Consider the following 18,506-nt stretch of genomic DNA (forward strand, 5'->3'; position numbering starts at 1 on the left):
CCCATGTGTAATCGAAGCAGGCACCTGGGATCTTTGAAGAGATGCTATCTACTTGTTTATATTATTATTATTATTATTATTATTATTATTATTATTAAAATGTTACTTGTTGTGGTTACCGGTAAAGGATTGCAGTCTCTATTTACAAAAGAAATCACTAGCGTCAGTTACCCGCTTCACTGGGTTAAAATAAGAAAAATTAGTAATATGTTCCATTAGTCAGCTAGTTTTTACTATTATTGAAGCGCTCTCGAATCGATAGAAACAAAGAAAATATAATGAGAAATCAGAAAATAATAAGTAATCCATATTATCAAAGATTAAATATTATTATTGTGGGCTGAATTTGGATTTAAATGGCATCAGAAATGTCACTGTTCATCTCAGCAACCCCGTAAACTACCTATGCATTCAACACTAATATCGGTCATTTTCTATTATTTTTATGTATCTTCCTCCTCCGAAACCCCCAAATTGCGGGGCTGCAATTGCATTTAAATTGCATCGGGAGTGTCACTATTCATCTCAGCGACTCCGAAAACCATAAATTTGACACTAATATCGGTCATTTTCGATAATTTTTATATATCTCCGGCCTACCGCTCCCCTCAGTAGCACCGTCAGAGTAAAATGATAAAAACTATGTCAGGCCCGAAGCTCATCTATGTTGAAAATTTGATCGAGATTCGTCGGGTGGTTCAAGAGGTATGATGTCACATAGTTACCTTTATATATATATATATATATATATATATATATATATATATATATATATATATATATATATATATATATATATATATAGAGAGAGAGAGAGAGAGAGAGAGATTGTGCTATATGAAGGTAAGTTAATATCTCTGGGCATTAGTCTCCTGTGGGAAAACTCACAGCTGTAATAGTCTTCTATAAAGTCAAATTTTCTGATGTTGTTATATTTTTATTTTCTTATTCGCAAGTCAACTTGTCAAATTGTCATAATGTATCTTTCAAGAATATATTAACCATTTCTTTTTGATACATTCTTACCTATGCTCCATGAAACTCCATCGTATTTGACGAAAAGGTCTGGCAGAAATTCAGCCATTGCACCATAGCCGGCCATTAGACTATCGCCCAAAGCGGCCACCACATCAATGTCTCCTGGTCGTAATTTATGAACGCTCGAAGGTCTGTTGGGAGATCTTGATCCATCACACGGGAATCTGACTGACGTTGGCAAGGGATGCTGCTTTTTCAACTCAGGCTCATCGGTAAGCAATTCCAGTAAATTTACCTGTAAATTAAGATTGGAAATAAAGTTTTGTAATTTATAAAATGAATAATTATTCACAGATGAATATTTACAATGGACAAAAGGAGGCTTACTGCACTGAGAAAAATGATTGGGTTGAAATTGACCCTATTGGTGCATATTTTAACCCAACCACGTGGCTAAAACTGCTCCGACCCAAATAGGGTCAAAGAGTTTAGTTAAATTGGGTTGAAATAAATTCAACCCAACGTGTAGTTAAATATAGGAGTCCAACCCAACGACCCAATTGGTTTAACATCGCTTAACCGGTGAATGCATTTAACCCAACTTGGCGTACAATATGACCCAACAAAGTGTAAATTCCATTAACCCGATAATGCGTTTGACCACACGTGTGGTTAAAAGTAAATAAACATGGGGGTAAGAAATGACCACAGTGTGGGTCGCTTGGAGAAGGGGAGTGTAAACAACCCACCAATGAGATAAAATTGACCATGATTGAGTTAAAACATGACGAAATAATGGGTTAAAAGAATAAATATCACATTAACCGTTACGGGATTTAACAGACCATGCGTTGGTTACATAGGTGACCCAACACTACACAATATAAAATGATTACCACTTTATCGTGTTACTTGGAATTTTATTCAGCACCAACGATATCGCCTTCCGAGTATATCAGAAATAATTACGTACTGGCTGTGAATATTTTCATTTCTCATAGCCAGTAAGTAGTTATTTCAAAGCTTTTCGCAGTATATTTGACATTTGTGCAAAGCTACAAATACCGTTCTAAGTTCCCTGTAATTGGCCAAAATAATCGTTTTTTAAACTTGTGAACAGTCTGACAATAGTTACACAGTAACGGTGGCGCCATCTGTTATATTTATATGCTAGGACATAAGAATATCATTAGGAAAAAAGATTACAGCACTGCTATTCACGCATTGTGGTTTCGATGCAATGATTTTTTTCTTTTTGGCGCTACTTTCTTCCTCCGCAGTCTTCCGCTTGGTCCGGAGCTAACGTTGCTATTGTAATCGTGCTCTGTCAAGATATAACTCTGTATAATTTCGACTGAATAGACAGTAAATAACGAACATGTGTTGTAATTTTTGTAATATTTAATAGTCCACTTAAATAAGCTTCGATTAGACTATATGTTTCACGTATCATGACACTTTCCGTTAACCAGGTATGACTCAAGTGTTGGTTTAAAATACTCTACGGTGACATATAGTCATTTTGTTGACCCAACGGTTAATGCAGTTGGGTTGCAAGTGACCACCCATCGTTCCTAAAAAAAACAATTTGGTTTAAATCTTTTTAACCACACCGCATGGTTACGTTTCAACCCAATCATTTTTCTCAGTGTGAAGGAGCATAGTTGGAAATAAAGACATAAAGTTCATAAGCAACTTCTAAAACAGCCAAATAGCGCAATATTTGCGTAGGATTTTAGTTTCAAATTTTCCAAAATTTAAAATTTAAAACGATCCAGTTGTTATAGGTGCTTGGTTGTTATGCCCGAATATTATATTTATTCCTTGTTTACAAGTAGGCTAATGTCAGTCGAATGGCATAGTTGCAGAGGTACTGGTTTTACTTGAGATTTCTTTCATATGCAGTTTTTCAAGAAAATTAAAAGGTAATGATGAACCAAATCAAATTTAATGAAAGAAGTCGTACATACTTTAAGTCGTTGTGCGCTGAATACGTATCTATAATTATTTAACATGGGATCAAATTCTAAAGCATGGTGATGACTGTAAACATAATTTCCCATATGAAAATAAAATTCAAAAATATTAAATACTATATAATAAGAGCATTAAATAGTGTAGTATATAAAAGATTAAGATGTTTATAGAAGTGGCGGAACCAGAAAAACATCATGGAGCTAATAAACTGCTATGTCAAAAAAGGGCAGATAAGCATATTATAACTTTGTATAAGCCGATTCACTGACCATGTATCGCCTGCTGAAATATTCGAAGCATTTCCGAACAGATTTTCTTCTGCTCTTGCAACACCAAGTTAAGTGTTTTAATTCAATAAACAGAGGTGAGCCGAGTTGCAGGGAGGCAGATAACTAGGGATGTGCTCGAGTCGAGACATGTCTCGAATCTCGACTCGACTCGACTCGAATTCGAGTCGAGATTCGAGTCGAGACACACGTTGTAAAATTCGAGACGAGTCGAGACAAACCTATTTCTCGACTCGGTTTTTCGAGTCGAATCGAGACTGCTCGTGAAAATCTCGACTCGACTCGAATGTCTCGAAAATTTTTCTATAATTTTTAATGTTATTTTGAAGAAAGTATTTATTCAGAAACAGCTTTGAAATCAATTGCAGCATTTATTACTTTAGAAAATTATAGAACGCATAAACTTAATAGTTAATCTTTCGAGATCACGATTTAATTTTCAGCTCAATTCAGTTAATTAAAACTAATGTCGTGATATTGATTGTACTTCAAGTATAATAATAATAATAATAATAATAATAATAATAATAATAATAATAATAATAATAATAATAATAATAATAATCGATTATCTACTTTGTATAAAACTATTATCCGTAGCCTATATGTAGTTTGTATAAAACTATTGCGATAAAGTGAACTTCATAAATTCTCTGAATGAACAATTGGCAGTCTATAGTAATAATAATTATTATTTTAAATAATAGTAATTATAGCATAGTTATAATTATTATTTTCGTTCCCATGAACGCAATAGGACTACATAACTTCTGGATTATTCGCTTTCCTAACTATTTTGAGGCTTTAATGTGTTGCAGCGTATCACGAGTTACGAATAATAATAATAATAATAATAATAATAATAATAATAATAATAATATATAATTTATTATTATTATTATTATTATTATTATTATTATTATTATTATTATTATTATTATTATTATTATTATTATTATTGTTATTAGGTATTCTGCCTTTCGGCAGGTCCTGGGACTAATGGGGATTTTTTTAAACTCAATTTTAGATTTTGTCCTGGAAATGTTTCTTACACTTTTCTCGATCTTCATCTTCCTCTTTTAACTCCCAATATGTTCTCCTATCTTTCAAATCTTGGATCAGCTGTGTTCTTTTTCTTCCTATTCCTCGCTTCCTTTCAATCTTTCCTTCTATGGCGGTGTTAAGAAGACAATTTCTTCGCAAGATGTGTCCAATCCAATTGGCCTTTCTACGAAGAATGGTGGCTAGAAGTGTCTTCTTCTCTCCTATCCGTTTTAAAACATCTCCGTTTGTTGCTCTCTATGTTCATTTTATCTTCTCCATCTTCCTCCAACACCACATTTCGAAGCTCTCCAAATATTTCTTTTCTAACTTCTGTAATGTCCATAATATATAATGTAATATTTGTTGTACATCACATATTATGATACGAGACTATTTTACATGCTATATTGCAATAAATGGACTGCTTGGATGCCAAGAACTAGTAGAGATAGGTACCTTTCACTTCTATAGATAGGTATTTTTTAAAAGGATTTTTGTAAACACTAAATCATAAAACAATAAACTACATACAGTAGTTACGGTTTTGGTTCCCAACATAAAAGAAACCTTGATTGTCCATGAGATATTGAACTTCAACTTTCACTCCCGGAAAATTTCAATTTTGGAGTTAGGTTACTTGGCATCAAAGCAGTTCACTGTAAGATAAATACACTCCTCATTTTACTCTAGTAACATAGTTGTTCAGGAGCCTGGGATTCCCATCCTCTCAAATGACAGCTGAACGATTGCTTGATACATAGGAGTAATAGTGTATTAAGTTTTCGAGCTTTGGTGCGTCTCCGTATTTACACACTGACATAACTTTTAATATGAATTTATTTAGCTTTCTTTTGTTATTGACTTAACACCGACTTCTCTCTGTTATCATGGAGGTGTTCATTCGCTAGACATTGATTCTGCGCACTGTTGAAGGAGAAATAGGTTTGGTAATTTTTATTTTCCGAAATTCACGTTCGAAATGTATTTCACTTCCTTACTAATCTTTTTGCAACGCTATTTACCTTTTCTTTCTTTTCATGACAGTTCCAAATAGTTTTGTTTCGTGCTGGCAGCATATTTTATATTCACCTAATAAAATTATGGGTTCATTTTGTAATCAGTTTTAAATTTACAGAAACTATTAAGTTCACAATCAAATCGCGCTAATTGTTTAATGCATTTCGAAGGCTTTTGTTTTTATGCAGCTCATTAAGGAAAATCTATTTCATAATCGTAACATTCATTACTTTAAATATTAAGAAACTATAAAGGTAAAGGTGACTCAACCTGGCCACGGGACCGCTGTGACTCAGTGGCACAGCTTTCACCCTTGATGTATGAAGACTGATTCGATCCCAGCTGGTACCAAGTGGGCTTTGTGGCATAGAAACACCGTGTGTGTGGACTTTCTTGTGGTTCTTTAGTTCCCTTCCACTTACTTCATTCCACCATTTCATTCATTCTCAACATCACCGTTTTCTTTAGCTTACAAAAGACTGTTTACTTGCCCACTAGTTTTATTATTGTGAACTGAAACTCAAGTGCGCAGTTATCTTGGATATTTCTGTCTCTTTTTACTTTACAACTTGAAGTGGAATGAGGGTCAGGATAGATCTAGTTGAAAGAAATGCTTCAGTACAGTGTCGGAAGCGGTATGTATTGTTTATGTTACTTACAATGTTACTTCCCTATAAAATATAAATTCACCCTTTCTCCCCTTCCCTTATTCGAATACAGTGAACCGATTCTTTTGCTGAAGAAAAATGCTAAGAGAAAATTGAACTATCTGTGTCTTAAAATTTTCTCCGAAGTGCAGTCTTAATTGTGTTTGTAAGGTTTTGCGAGTATGTTTTCACATCAAAATGAAAAGATAGCGAGCCAAATGTTTAACCATGGACTCGCTCTGCTCATTTTCTCTCGCACACGTGAAATGGGTTTGTTGTTTCCAAAATAAATGGAAAGACAGTTATCTGGTGCTTTTGGGTATTTTTTTCCCCACACAAGCATCATTGCTATGTTTTAATGATCAGAAGAAATATCAAAACCATCCGATACACATGATACGAATGAGCGAACAGAGGGAGGCAAATATTATTATATATAATGCCTTTCATACAAAGAGAATGAATTCAACTGTACGTCATAGCACCTCTAAAGCGATATTTTTCAAACTTATTTATTGCTAAATATTGTAAATTTACAGTATCTATCTTATTGGGTGGGAAATTTTGCGTCTAATCGGAAAATTTCATGACTTCGGACAGGAATTCGCAGTTTCGAAATTTGCATCACTGTCTTCTGAAAGGATGTCTAGAAAAAAAAATACTACTGGAAAATAACTGAAAACACAAGATGGATTTGATAGCCAAATTTACGTCATCTTGGTGCGCCATCATTTTTCTTTAAATACTTGTATTTAGTATTCGATTAGAGTTTAGTATACGTTTTAGCATCGAGGCTATATGAGACGTGAACTTACAAATTAACGTGCGATCAGAACCACAGAACCACAGGAGTTCCCACCGGAAATCAAACCTGGGTTTCCCGCAACAAAGACGCGTACGCTAACCATATGGACACAAGGGGGTTCAATATTTGGTAATGTGTACATGAAGTTGTGGAATTGCGCTTGTATAATGTTAGTAGTTCTACCTAGGTACTAACAAAAATTTTCACAATACTCAGCTTAATAAAGTATCTTTAAAAAGAAAATGTCACTCTTTATGTTTCAGTTCCTGATTCGACTGAAGGATGGTACAAATTCCAATGACCTTTTTTGGGATCCTACTTTATGCAGTAGATCCATCATAAACTGGATGTTTGATACGGATATAAACTAAAAACTTACAAATATAGACTCTAAATTTAAGTCACATTCAAATATCTTTAAACTAAAATTGAATGTATACATATGATGTGCCAAAAATCTTTAAACTAAAATTAAATGTATACATATGATGTGCCATTTACTAATTCATTTTTATCGTTTGTGTAAGAGTCATGTTAGTTCATTAATACAATACTCGTACATGAATACAGTTAGCTCCTCTTAATGAAAGTAAGTGGTGACTGGTCTTTAAAATTGGTGTGGAAAGATAAGTAAAAAAAATCTGGCATAATTAAAAAAATCTATCGTAATTCAGGCGCGTGTTTGGCATTATTGATTGTCTCAAGTGTAGCAACCCTGACTTAAAGGTTTTGCTTCGAGAAAGATGGATTCTCTGTTATATATCAGATGTATAGTCTGAAGTTGGAGCAGTATTCTCTATGACAAGCTTTGAAGCAGGCAGTATATCTGTTGAAATAAGTTATTTCTGAGTGTATGACTGGAATTAAGAGCTATTTTGAGTCAGTTCAACTTGTTTCTAGTTAAGGCTAGGTAAATCAATCCTCAGATAGAGAAATAGATTACTCTTATGTTATTTCTTAGCAGGGTGGGAAAGAATCATGATTTAAAAAACATTTTTGTTGATTTTTTTTATTTAAATCAAATCTTTCTCCTCGTATAATACAAGTCGCGAACTGAAGAAAAAGCATTAGGAATTAGTATTAAATACTAATTATGCCATTTAAGTGAAAGTATTGGGGTTGAATTTTGAATTATCCCCAAATCGTTAATCTATTCAATCCCAAACAATGTTTTTAACCCTTTTAAATTATGGCTCTTTTTAAAGGTAAATTATAACTTTCAGTCAAGCAACTACAGCATCATCCCTATTTATCCTAGGATCATGGTATATACATCACTCTCTTTAGAATAGAACAGCTTTTGAGACGGTAACATTCACATTTCCCTATCATGTCCCTGAAGCGGGAAATTCTGAGAGTAATCGGATTTTTTTTTTAAATTTTGATCCCCTCTGGACTCCCCTGTGTTAATGCACAGATCTCAAAATCAACTGGGAAATACTAAGGGGTGTACTCAGTGGTATATTTACGATTTTATTTCAGGAGGGGCTTTGCTAACTTTCGGGGAGGGGGCTTTGCCTGAAAATGTGAAAATTCTGCAAGATATTTCATATACTTTACTATAGTAAGTAAGATTAAGCCCGGAAGCCCTCCCCCCCTAAATACGCCACTTGGTGTACTAAATGTGTGTACAAAATTTCAAGCTTCTATCTTGAGTAGTAAGGGTGAGGAAACTATTTAACAATTAGCTAAGAACATTCCCACAATGCCCCAGATGACCCGGATGTAATATAAACATTTCCTCAGACATCCCTATTTATCCTAGGATCATGATTTGTGCATTATTCTCTTCAGAATAAAACAAATTTTCAAACGGTACCCTTCACATGTCTCCATCGTGTATCTTGGGCTGGTAAATCACGAAAAAAGGAATTTTCTGTTAGAAATATCTTTTTATTTTTATTTTTACCTCTGTGGACCCCTCCCCCTGTTAAGGCAGAGATCTGAAACAAATCTGAAAAATACTGAGGAGTGCACTGAATAAATGTGCAAAATTTCAATCTTGTAGGTGCAAAAGTAAGCCCGCGAAAAACAATATTCCCCAAATACCCCAGATTTCTGTATAAAACAGGATCTCAGGTAACAGTTTCCTGAGACATTCCTATTTATCCTAGAAGCATAGTATGTACATCATTTTCTTCAGAATGGAACAGCCTTTCAAATGGTACCATTCATATGTCTCCATAGGCGGGAAAATCACGAAAAAAGCTATTTTTGTTAAAAATATCCTTTTTTTAAACATTTTTGCCCTCTGGACCTCGCTGTTTCCACGGAGAGATCTGAAAATATCTGAAAATTATTAAGAGGTGCACTGAACGAATGTCCAAAGTTTCAGTCTTCTGAATGCAAAATGTAACCCGCCAAATAATAATAATAATAATAATAATAATAGCAATACGCATAACAAAAAATATATTTTTAAATTTATGATATCACACACTATGCCTCAACGCAGAATGGCGTGAAAGCATATGTAACCTGTTCTAAAATGCCTCCAGTCTTAAAGAAAACGAAGTAAAAAGCTTTATTGGTACTTTTTAATCGAATAATGAAGATTCTACCCTATCACCTAAAATTAAGTGATATAATTTAAAAGGTTAAGCATCAAGGAAAAAATACGGCAACGTTTATCAAAATGACCTATTTTTAAAATCTCAGAACTAGCTTGCGGCATGAAATACATAAATTTCGCCTAAAGTTATAAAATTAACAAAAAATAAATAAAAATTGGAGTAGAGATAGGACCCCTCTAAATACGTCCTATTTTCTGGGAACAAACAAACAGGTACGCACAAAAAAAAAAAAAAAAAGATTTTTCGTCTTAAATGTCAATGGTGATTTCCCCGGTGGAATAGTTAACGATTTTAAAACCCAAACCCAATGTTACGAAAAGAATAAAGCAGGATTGCTCCGTTACCTGTTCAAAACGGGATTTTCCCTAATCATCCTCTGCATGACACTTGTTTTCATACTATACTCTACATTTGAGTCTCATTGTATTATGATTAATAACTTTCATAATCGAAATAACAGAACAGAAACGGGATTTTACTTATTTTCACTTTAATTTATTTCGTAATTCGATTTAAATCAACGATTTTTAAAAAATCAAGTGATTTAAATCAGACTGATTTAAACCAATTCACCCTGTTTCTTAGCAGGGAACATCTAACATTTTCACGGGAGACAGTGTCTGTTTATGGATATTGACATTTCCACGTTTATTTAACATTGCTAGCAATACCTGGTTTCCATAGTAATGGAGCAAGTCGTAGGGATTTTAGAGTGAGAGCCTTATTTAAAACGTGAGCAAGGAGGGTCCTTGTTTGTGAGGTTCAAATACTTTTTTTTTTTTTTTTAAACCGCAGTCTGACTGCATTCAACTGAGTGCGAACTTAAAGAATACTGGACTCAGTTTTCTTTGCGAGAACTTGACGAATGTTTTTGTAGAAACTTAACCTCAAACAAAGATTCTGCTGAAAGCGCTTCCCTTCTCTGGTGGCAGAAATTTTCTTATATTCAACCAACTCAATCCTATAAGTAACAGAGTTAACCTTTTTGATGGAGAGTCTGTTTATAGACATTCCATGGTAGGACTTTACGCCAGACAGCTTTCTGATTAATGAAATTGTCTTTAAGATATTGAGGGAATATAATGTAAGAAAACACATGTCCTGCTCTCTCATTATTAAAGCACAACTTAGCTGCGTTAGAGAACATCGGTTTGAAGTTATGGTTTTATGAAAGCTTAAGTAGGCGACTTCACTCCGGACTGAAAAGTTGGTCTGTTATTTCATAACAGTTAACTTAAAGAAACTCTTCTCAAACCAGAGTACCATTCTTAGGCATCAAAATATTTTGTATGGACTGTAGAAATGCTTTATTTATCAAAGTTTTCCTAAACGTGTGGTGTGTAATGCTCTGTGCTTGTTAATTACCCCACATAAACTTACCGGGCCGTTCAAATTTTTACAGGTAAAAAAGTACTATCAAATATCATTGGGCGCCCCCCACCTTTTTACTGATGTCGGACGTCGTAGGCTGGACAGACTGGTAAAACAGGACAGGCAGCGAACTGTGGCAGAACAAACATAAGATTTTAATGCTGGGTAAAGTACAAGTGTGTCTGAACACACAGTGCACCGAACACTCCCAACGATGGGTCTCCGCAACCGACGACCCATCCATGTGCGAATGTTCACAAAACGACATCGGCAACTACGACTGAAATGAACACGTGACCATCGCCACGTGACCTGATGAATCCCGATACCTTCTTCATCATGACGACGGGAGGGTACGAATCCGTCGCGTTGCAAGGGAATAACTCCTTGACACCTGTACTGCGGGACGGAGACAAGCTGGTGGCGGCTTAATTAAGTTCTGGGGAACATTCACGTGAGCATCCATGTGTCTAGTGGAGCTTGAGCAAGGCACCATGACGCCGAGGTATATCGCACATTGCTTGCAGACTACGTACAACCCTTCATGACGACCATGTTTCCCAACGGTAGTGGATTTTTTTGACAAGATAATGCACCATGTCACAAGGCCAGGATTAATGGAGTGATTCGAGGAACATAGGGACGAGTTCCGAGTGAAGTGCTGGCCCTCCAACTCGCCGGATCTGAACCAAATCGAACGCATCTGGGATGTGATTGAACGTGACGTTAGAGCGCATCATCCCCTTCCCGGAATTTACGGTAATTAGGTGACCTGTGTGTGCACATCTGGTCCAACTTTCTTCAGCGACTTACCAAGGATCATTGCGTGCATGCCAAGACGAGTCGCCTTTGTTATCCGTGCCAAAGGTGGACATACTGACAATTAGGTATATAGTCATAATGTTCTGGCTGATGTATGCGTATATTTTAACTCGTATATTTTGTCTCGACTCGAATTCGAGTCGAGTCGAGACAGAACATGTCGAGTCGAGACACGAGTCGAGACAACATTTTCTCGAGACGAGTCGAGACAGGCTTAAATCTCGACTCGACGCGACTCGTGCGCATCCCTACAGATAACAAACAAGTCTCATCTTTTCTGTTTTCTTTAGTCATACGGATTTGAAACACTGATGAAATTAGTTAACAGATTGCAAAAGTATACAACTCACTGCCACTTATAAACCATGAAAGGCTATGGCAAGTCAGATATAGGTAGTTCGTTCAACATGGAGATACATTGTCAGTACATCAGCTCTCAGGTGTCATTATTTCAGACTTCTGGACCTGAGTTCACTACTTCTTAAGTAACGCAGTACCTAAATTGTTTCATGATGAAAAAATGAAAACTTTCAGATTTACGACCACGATTATGGCTTGAGAACTAAGGGAGATGATGATAATGAATGAAATGAAGAAAGTAGGAGAAAACGGGAAAACACGAGAAAACCCACGCAATGTCATTTGTTCAGTAAAAGGCCCAATTGAAGTGAGCTTGGAACCATTTACCCCACGCACCAGAGGGGAGCGCTCTATCATGAGGCACCGCGGCCTCTCATGATGATCGGTTAACACCAGAAAATATTAGTGATCCAATAGGGAGTAGAACCAGGGACCACGCAATACGAAGTCGCACGCACTAACAGTTCAGTAAAACAAGTCAATATTTTAAAAAAAAAAAAGAATACTTGAGCAGCCTGTTTCTTTTTTGATGCTTTTACTCGCACCCGCAGACGGGACAATTTGATGCTTATATTGATCAGAAAGAGCCCCTCTCCTCAAAATAGAATTCAGTACATATTCAATTTGTTAAAATCTTATGTGGGGTTAAAGGAAGATTCTGAGAAATAAGATTTGTTTTTAACATAACTGTATAGGGGAAAGTGGGGGAATACCACGCAACGAGGGAATACCACGCACCCTATTTTCTCAGTTCTAATGCTTCGAAACTGATTCAGATTAGTGCTACTATCTAGTTTAGACTATGAAAGACATATTGCATGAGCAAGGCGCCAGTTGCTGCTAGGTGTGGTTCATGGCATGGCGAAATGTTGTTTTGCTGTAATTTCTTCTAATTTACTTCATTTGCAGATTTAGAGGTATGTATTGAAGTACTTAGTTGATTTTTATAATGTGTATGCAATGTTTTAGCGTAGTGTGTTAGTAGTAAGTTCATGCTAAATCTGTTTATATGAAATGACGTGAAACTTCTGAAGGTTAATTTTTTTCTTTCTCGGCTTGGAATGGGGTAATTGCACGCATGTCGTCCATTGTGCGTGGTATTGCCTCTTCACGAAGCAGTTATCAAAAAAGTTTATGCAGCGTTTCTTTTCCTTTTTTATGTATATTACAGATGCCATGACACTATATTAGGCAAAGAAGTGCAAATCGACATTGGAACAGCTGCCAAACGCCATAGGAGAATTAATGGCGGAAGAAAAATTAGAGAAGTAGCAAATAATTTTGGAATAAGTTGGGACTGTCTGTTCTAAGAAAATGAGAGGAAAAGCTGTATTGAGCTCTACACAAAAAACGGAACTTGCTGGTCACGCTTATATTTAGTCAAGTTGTTTTACGGAATGTCTCCAATTGAACTAGGCAGTATAGCTTATGAATACGCAGAAGCTAATAATATCAAACACAATTTGAATAAAGAAAGTCGACTTGCTGGGAATGATTGATTGGAATTGTTTTTTAAAGAAAAATTCCACGATAAGGTGAAGGAAATCTGAAGCAATTAGTATTTACGAATTCAATGAAGAAAAGGTGAAAGGGTATTTTAAAAACTTGATAGAAGTTGCGAAAAATATCATTTTTGCGAAGATTAGATCTTTAACTTTGACGAAACAGGTATATTCACAGTATAGAAACCAGGGCGTATTTTGGATCCAAAGGGAGTGAAATAGCTCGGACCACTAATATCACGGGAAAGGGGTAAACCGTTACAAAGCTGCCAGGTCTTACATAAATCCTATGTTTATCTACCCAAGAAAATGCATGTCACCTCAGTGGCAGAAAGAAGAATGTACTGCATCTATATATTCGTGGGTGGAGCAATGAATCTAGTGGCTCCAACATTTTGCTCTTATTGCGAAACCGATAAGAAATTATCCAGTCCTACTTATTTTGGATCACACGAGCCATATTTCATTAAAAATTTACAATTTTTGTAAGGATAAAGGAATTGTTATGGTTACAATAGCACCGCATACGTCACATAAACTTCAGTCGCTAGACCTCACCTTTTTTGGTCCCCCTCAAAACATATTTCAACCAAGAGTGCACACTGTTTGCGAAGTGCTACGTTAATGAAAAATTTATCCGTATGACTTAGCTGATATCTTTAATAGAGCTTATCTGAAAGCAGCAAATATGGACAAATCTGTTAATGGTTTTAAACAAGCGGGTATTTGTCCTTTGGAGCTGGACACTTTTAGAAAAGAAGATTTTGAAGCTGCTCAGCAATTCTAGGCTGTAGAACTCTAAGATGAAAGAGAGATTTCTGAAGAAGTGAATTTCCAATTGCTTTCCGATGCTCAAACTATTATAGGCCTACGCCAAAATGAACAACCATCTTCGACGAAAATAGGGCTAAATCAAGAAGAACATCAACTACCCGGAAATCATCACAGCAGTTACCATTGCTTGTCCAACCGTCTTCTTTACAAAATGAGGCTGTGAAAGTCTCAGATTTCTCCTATCTCCAGGTCTGCCAAGTCAACTCCTCGAAATAACAGAAAGAGTTCAGAAATCTTAACTTCTACTCCAACCAAACGAATATTGGAAGATACTGAATTCAGAAAGAGCACTAAGCGAAGAATGCACCAAGAAAGCACAGTTGAGAAGAAAACTCGAAAATTCGATGTTGGTGGAAAACGTGACGACAACCTGAGGAAACAAACTAGAAGTTTACCCAAACGTACAGTCAACAAAAGACTGAAGTTTTTGGAAAGTGATTCTGATGCTTCACGTTAAGGAATTTGCGCTAGTAATTAGTGCGTGCCAATACCCGATGAAATGCGTGTGATTACCCGATGTGGTGGGAAATACCACGCTTTCTCGTTTTCCACAAAATTTATTTTTACAGAACCTATGAAAATCAAGGAGCACTACCAACAACCGAATATAAAACTAGAATGATTAAGTTACAACATACATTTTCCTCATGTTAATTTGTTTGATTTATAGTGAGATATTGAAAATTGTACCTTAAGTGCGTGGTATTCCCCCACTTTTCCCTAATACTTGTGATTAGTGTTTCTTCCAGACATATTTTTGGGAGGCACTGCACCCCCAAAGGAGACCAAAATAAAACATCTATAATATAATAATAAATAGAATATCAGATACATAAGTGATATAACTGCCTGTGATAAAATATAACAAAGTCGTATTATCGGGGATCACAAATGGAATATAAGGTTATTATCAGATTCAAATTTTGATATCACTATACTAAGACGGTAGCCTGAAGCGCATCAGCCCTTCTGTACACCACTGGTCTATAGTGTGGATTTATACATATACTTTGAATAGTATGGTTGTATAAAATATAACTAACTTCAATAACAGTCTGCTCTGCATACTTCTGTTCACCGCACAAGCATTTCTGTTATTTTATTCATTGCAATTTGTTCATTTTTCCCTTTCTTTCCTACAAAGTTTTAGCACTGTATGTGTAGCTCTTCTAATATCGGAATACATTACTTTGTGATGATTTTCTTTTCGTTTCTATTTTTCATTTCATTTTTCTTTCAGTTTAACGTCGTACGATTATACTTTTTAGGCTAAGGGAAACGGATGATTATGGCAAGTGAGTGATGATGGAAAAATTGGTGGAACGAGATTCTGGGAGGAAACATATGTCTACATAGGCCAAGCTACATCAAAAACACTCAATAGCTTCTGGAGGGTAACTGAAATTATCCGATAATTTTTCGTAAATTCTCTCTTAAAGCGTTTTGTTTCAAATATCAATACCTGAAATGAGGTGTCTTCTTTTTAGTTGAATGAAATATGGTAACCGTGGCGAATGTTAGATTAAAAAGATCATGCAACAAATATTAAAGTACAATGAATGAATATATTTTACTGAGTATTTACGACAAGGAACATAATACTTGAACATAAAGAAAGGGATACTGTTGCACGATCTTAGTTCACGGTGTATATATATCAGTTGATTAATCAACGTGTTGTCACTTGAGCTATTGACACTAATTTATAATTCAGTCTTAATAATGTTATAATATTGTAAATAATTTTATAAGAAGGTATAAAATAACCAGCGATGTTTGTTTTGTAGGTATTAAAGCTATCTAGAGTAATTATTAACTTATGTATCTGATATTCAGTTAACGGTTAATAGTAACCAATTTACAAAGAAAATTTTTCTCTGCCCGAGGGACGTAAAAGTGGAAGATTTCATTTCATTTTCCAGTATTTGACTCGTGGTATTAAAATAGTTACTGCCACCCCGATTTTGATGAGAGTTGGAAGTAGTGTGTTTCAAATTATAATTTCAATTGTAACTCCGAATATTTTCTCTAAATTTTAAGTTTGAATTAAGTTAATTTTTGGATTAACGAGGTGAGCAAATTAAGTGAAGACGGAAGTTTCCTTCAGACAGAATAATTTTATTTTCTATATACAGTACTTTTCGCATGCTGTCTTGTAGTGATTGGTCCTGGTAAATGCGTTAATGTAGTACAAATAAATGTTTGGAGAGTCTAAATAGACAAGAATCTGTAGGTGATGTTAAATTCTAGTGTTTAACAGGTGTATTTTCATAATGATTATGTTAGTATAAGTTTCATACAGGAGATAACGTTGACAATTGTTTGACATATTTGCATTAGCCCTATGTTGACTGCATAATTGTATATATCTATGCAAAACTGAATTGATCAGATAGACAAACTTGAGTACTACTACAAAAGTGTGCAATGCCATCGTATCCGTTATCAATATACAGACCCTGTCAACGTTTTGGAATTTGCTGGATGGACGCTCTCACACGCGCCACATTTTCCGGCATTGTTACGGTCCAAGATCGGCCAGGCGATTTTTTTCTCAGTGCAGAGCCTGTTGTTCTAAAGTATGAAACCCAAACTTGAAAAATCATGTCTGCTAAGTCCGAACCTAATGCGAAATGCCCTCTGAGTAGTAATCACAGAACTACCATTACAAATATACTCCTCCCAACAAACGCATGATGCTGATCGCGCCAGGTCATTGCGACTACTGAAAATGGCACGTATACAGCTGTCCATCGGTACCCTCTCCGTCACCGTATCCCCACCACAACTTACATAGTGCCCTCTTCATATACGGGTCTTTTTGCCGGACCCTGTATTTGAAAATGAAATTAAATTTCTAGTTCTGCGTCTCAGGATTATGTTCTTTAGGCTAAACAAGATAAAGGATTATGAAATAATTGGTGGAACGAGAATGTAGAAGGGAACAGGAAAACCCCGAGAAAATCCACGGACACAATGTTGTCCATCACAGGCCAAAGATGGGGCCAAGAACCCACTTGAACTTCTGGTAAGGGCTCTGCCATTGAGCCACTGTGCCCTCCCCCGTCATCATTCGCTTCATCACTGCCCCTATCGATGCATCAAATCTTTGTCTGTTCATGTAGTTTAATTGAAATGATATCCGCAAACGTCACAAAGCATAGAGTTTGAAATGACTATTATAATGGCTACACAAAGCATTAAAGAATCTGTTGCTCCAAAAATTTGGTAAACACGTAAAATTGTATAAATATCTTGGCACAATGGCTACACCACTCACCCCAAATCTATTGAGGGGATTAAAGTCTTGGTCGTCATCTCCGAGGGTGCAGCTGATGATGGTAGCTGCGAGAAGGATCTCCAGCCACTGCATCGTCACCGGCGTCCCAGGATATCAGCATCTGGAATAAGAAATTACGGCATTGTATTACTTATTTTTTCGATTTTTTTTTTATAAACAAAAATTAACTAGAACGCAGAACGTTTAGAATTGGTAGTATACTTTCACCTAGTACCGTTCAATAGCTCCTCTATTGAAAGAGGGAGTACATAGATTTTCATCAGCGGTAAGATTCAAGCTCTTAAGCTAATACCTAAAGACTTTAAGTTGTGGCAAAATGAAACACAGAAAATAATACTAGGCTAAATACATTTTAAAAATGACAGTTTGTATTGCAAAATGGATATACATGATCATTATATCTTTTAATACCATTAATTTGTCAACAGTTCACATTAAATCCGTGAATCTACATCAAGGATCAGCAAACCTCATTTTCTGTGCTTGCGCGGCTAATTTTTGGTCGATGCTCGCTCCGAGAAAATGATACAGGTACACCCTCTAACTTCTAACATGTATTTTAATTCTCAATTCAGCGTTGCCAAACCTAGTGATAGTATTATTTTCGATCATTCTAGCAATGATGAGTTACGGATATAGACGAAACACTTGTACTTGCTGAATCTACGAAATCAATATTGATTTAATTGACTTAGTATTAATATTATTACTATATGGTTATATTAGTATTGTTTATTTATTTATTTAAATGATACTAGTAACCAGTGGCGGCGATTGGACGTTAAAAGTGGGGGGGGGGCAAGATATGATCTGAATATTTGTATATCGATGTTAGTTTTCCTGGTTGTTTTCATATTTAATTAAGTAAATTGACAAGAGCAACGTACATTAGGTACTAAACCTTGATTCCTTGCTCATGAACATCATTAAATTCTTCTGGAAAATTGTGCGATCAGATTATTTAATAACATATTTGCAAAACAAATAA

At 35.6% G+C, this 18,506-nt stretch overlaps 1 protein-coding gene across 3 annotated transcripts in view; it reads right to left on the reverse strand.

The window, feature by feature from the left end:
* LOC145694807 (phospholipase B1, membrane-associated-like) overlaps positions 1-18,506 on the reverse strand; it is an 83,536-nt gene that overhangs the window by 21,031 nt on the left and 43,999 nt on the right. For all 3 annotated transcript variants that reach the window (XM_081771475.1, XM_081771457.1, XM_081771466.1), the window contains exons 2-3: positions 17,498-17,618; positions 1,027-1,273 (exon numbers count right to left, since the gene is read on the reverse strand). In XM_081771475.1, the coding sequence (XP_081627601.1) occupies positions 1,027-1,273; positions 17,498-17,590 (340 nt within the window). In that variant the 5' untranslated portion in view covers positions 17,591-17,618. The remainder of the gene's footprint in view (positions 1-1,026; positions 1,274-17,497; positions 17,619-18,506) is intronic.

The sequence above is a fragment of the Thermobia domestica genome, chromosome 1 (genome assembly GCF_964235325.1).
Source record: "Thermobia domestica chromosome 1, izTheDome1.hap1.1, whole genome shotgun sequence".
In the NCBI taxonomy this organism is placed as follows: Eukaryota; Metazoa; Arthropoda; class Insecta; order Zygentoma; family Lepismatidae; genus Thermobia; species Thermobia domestica.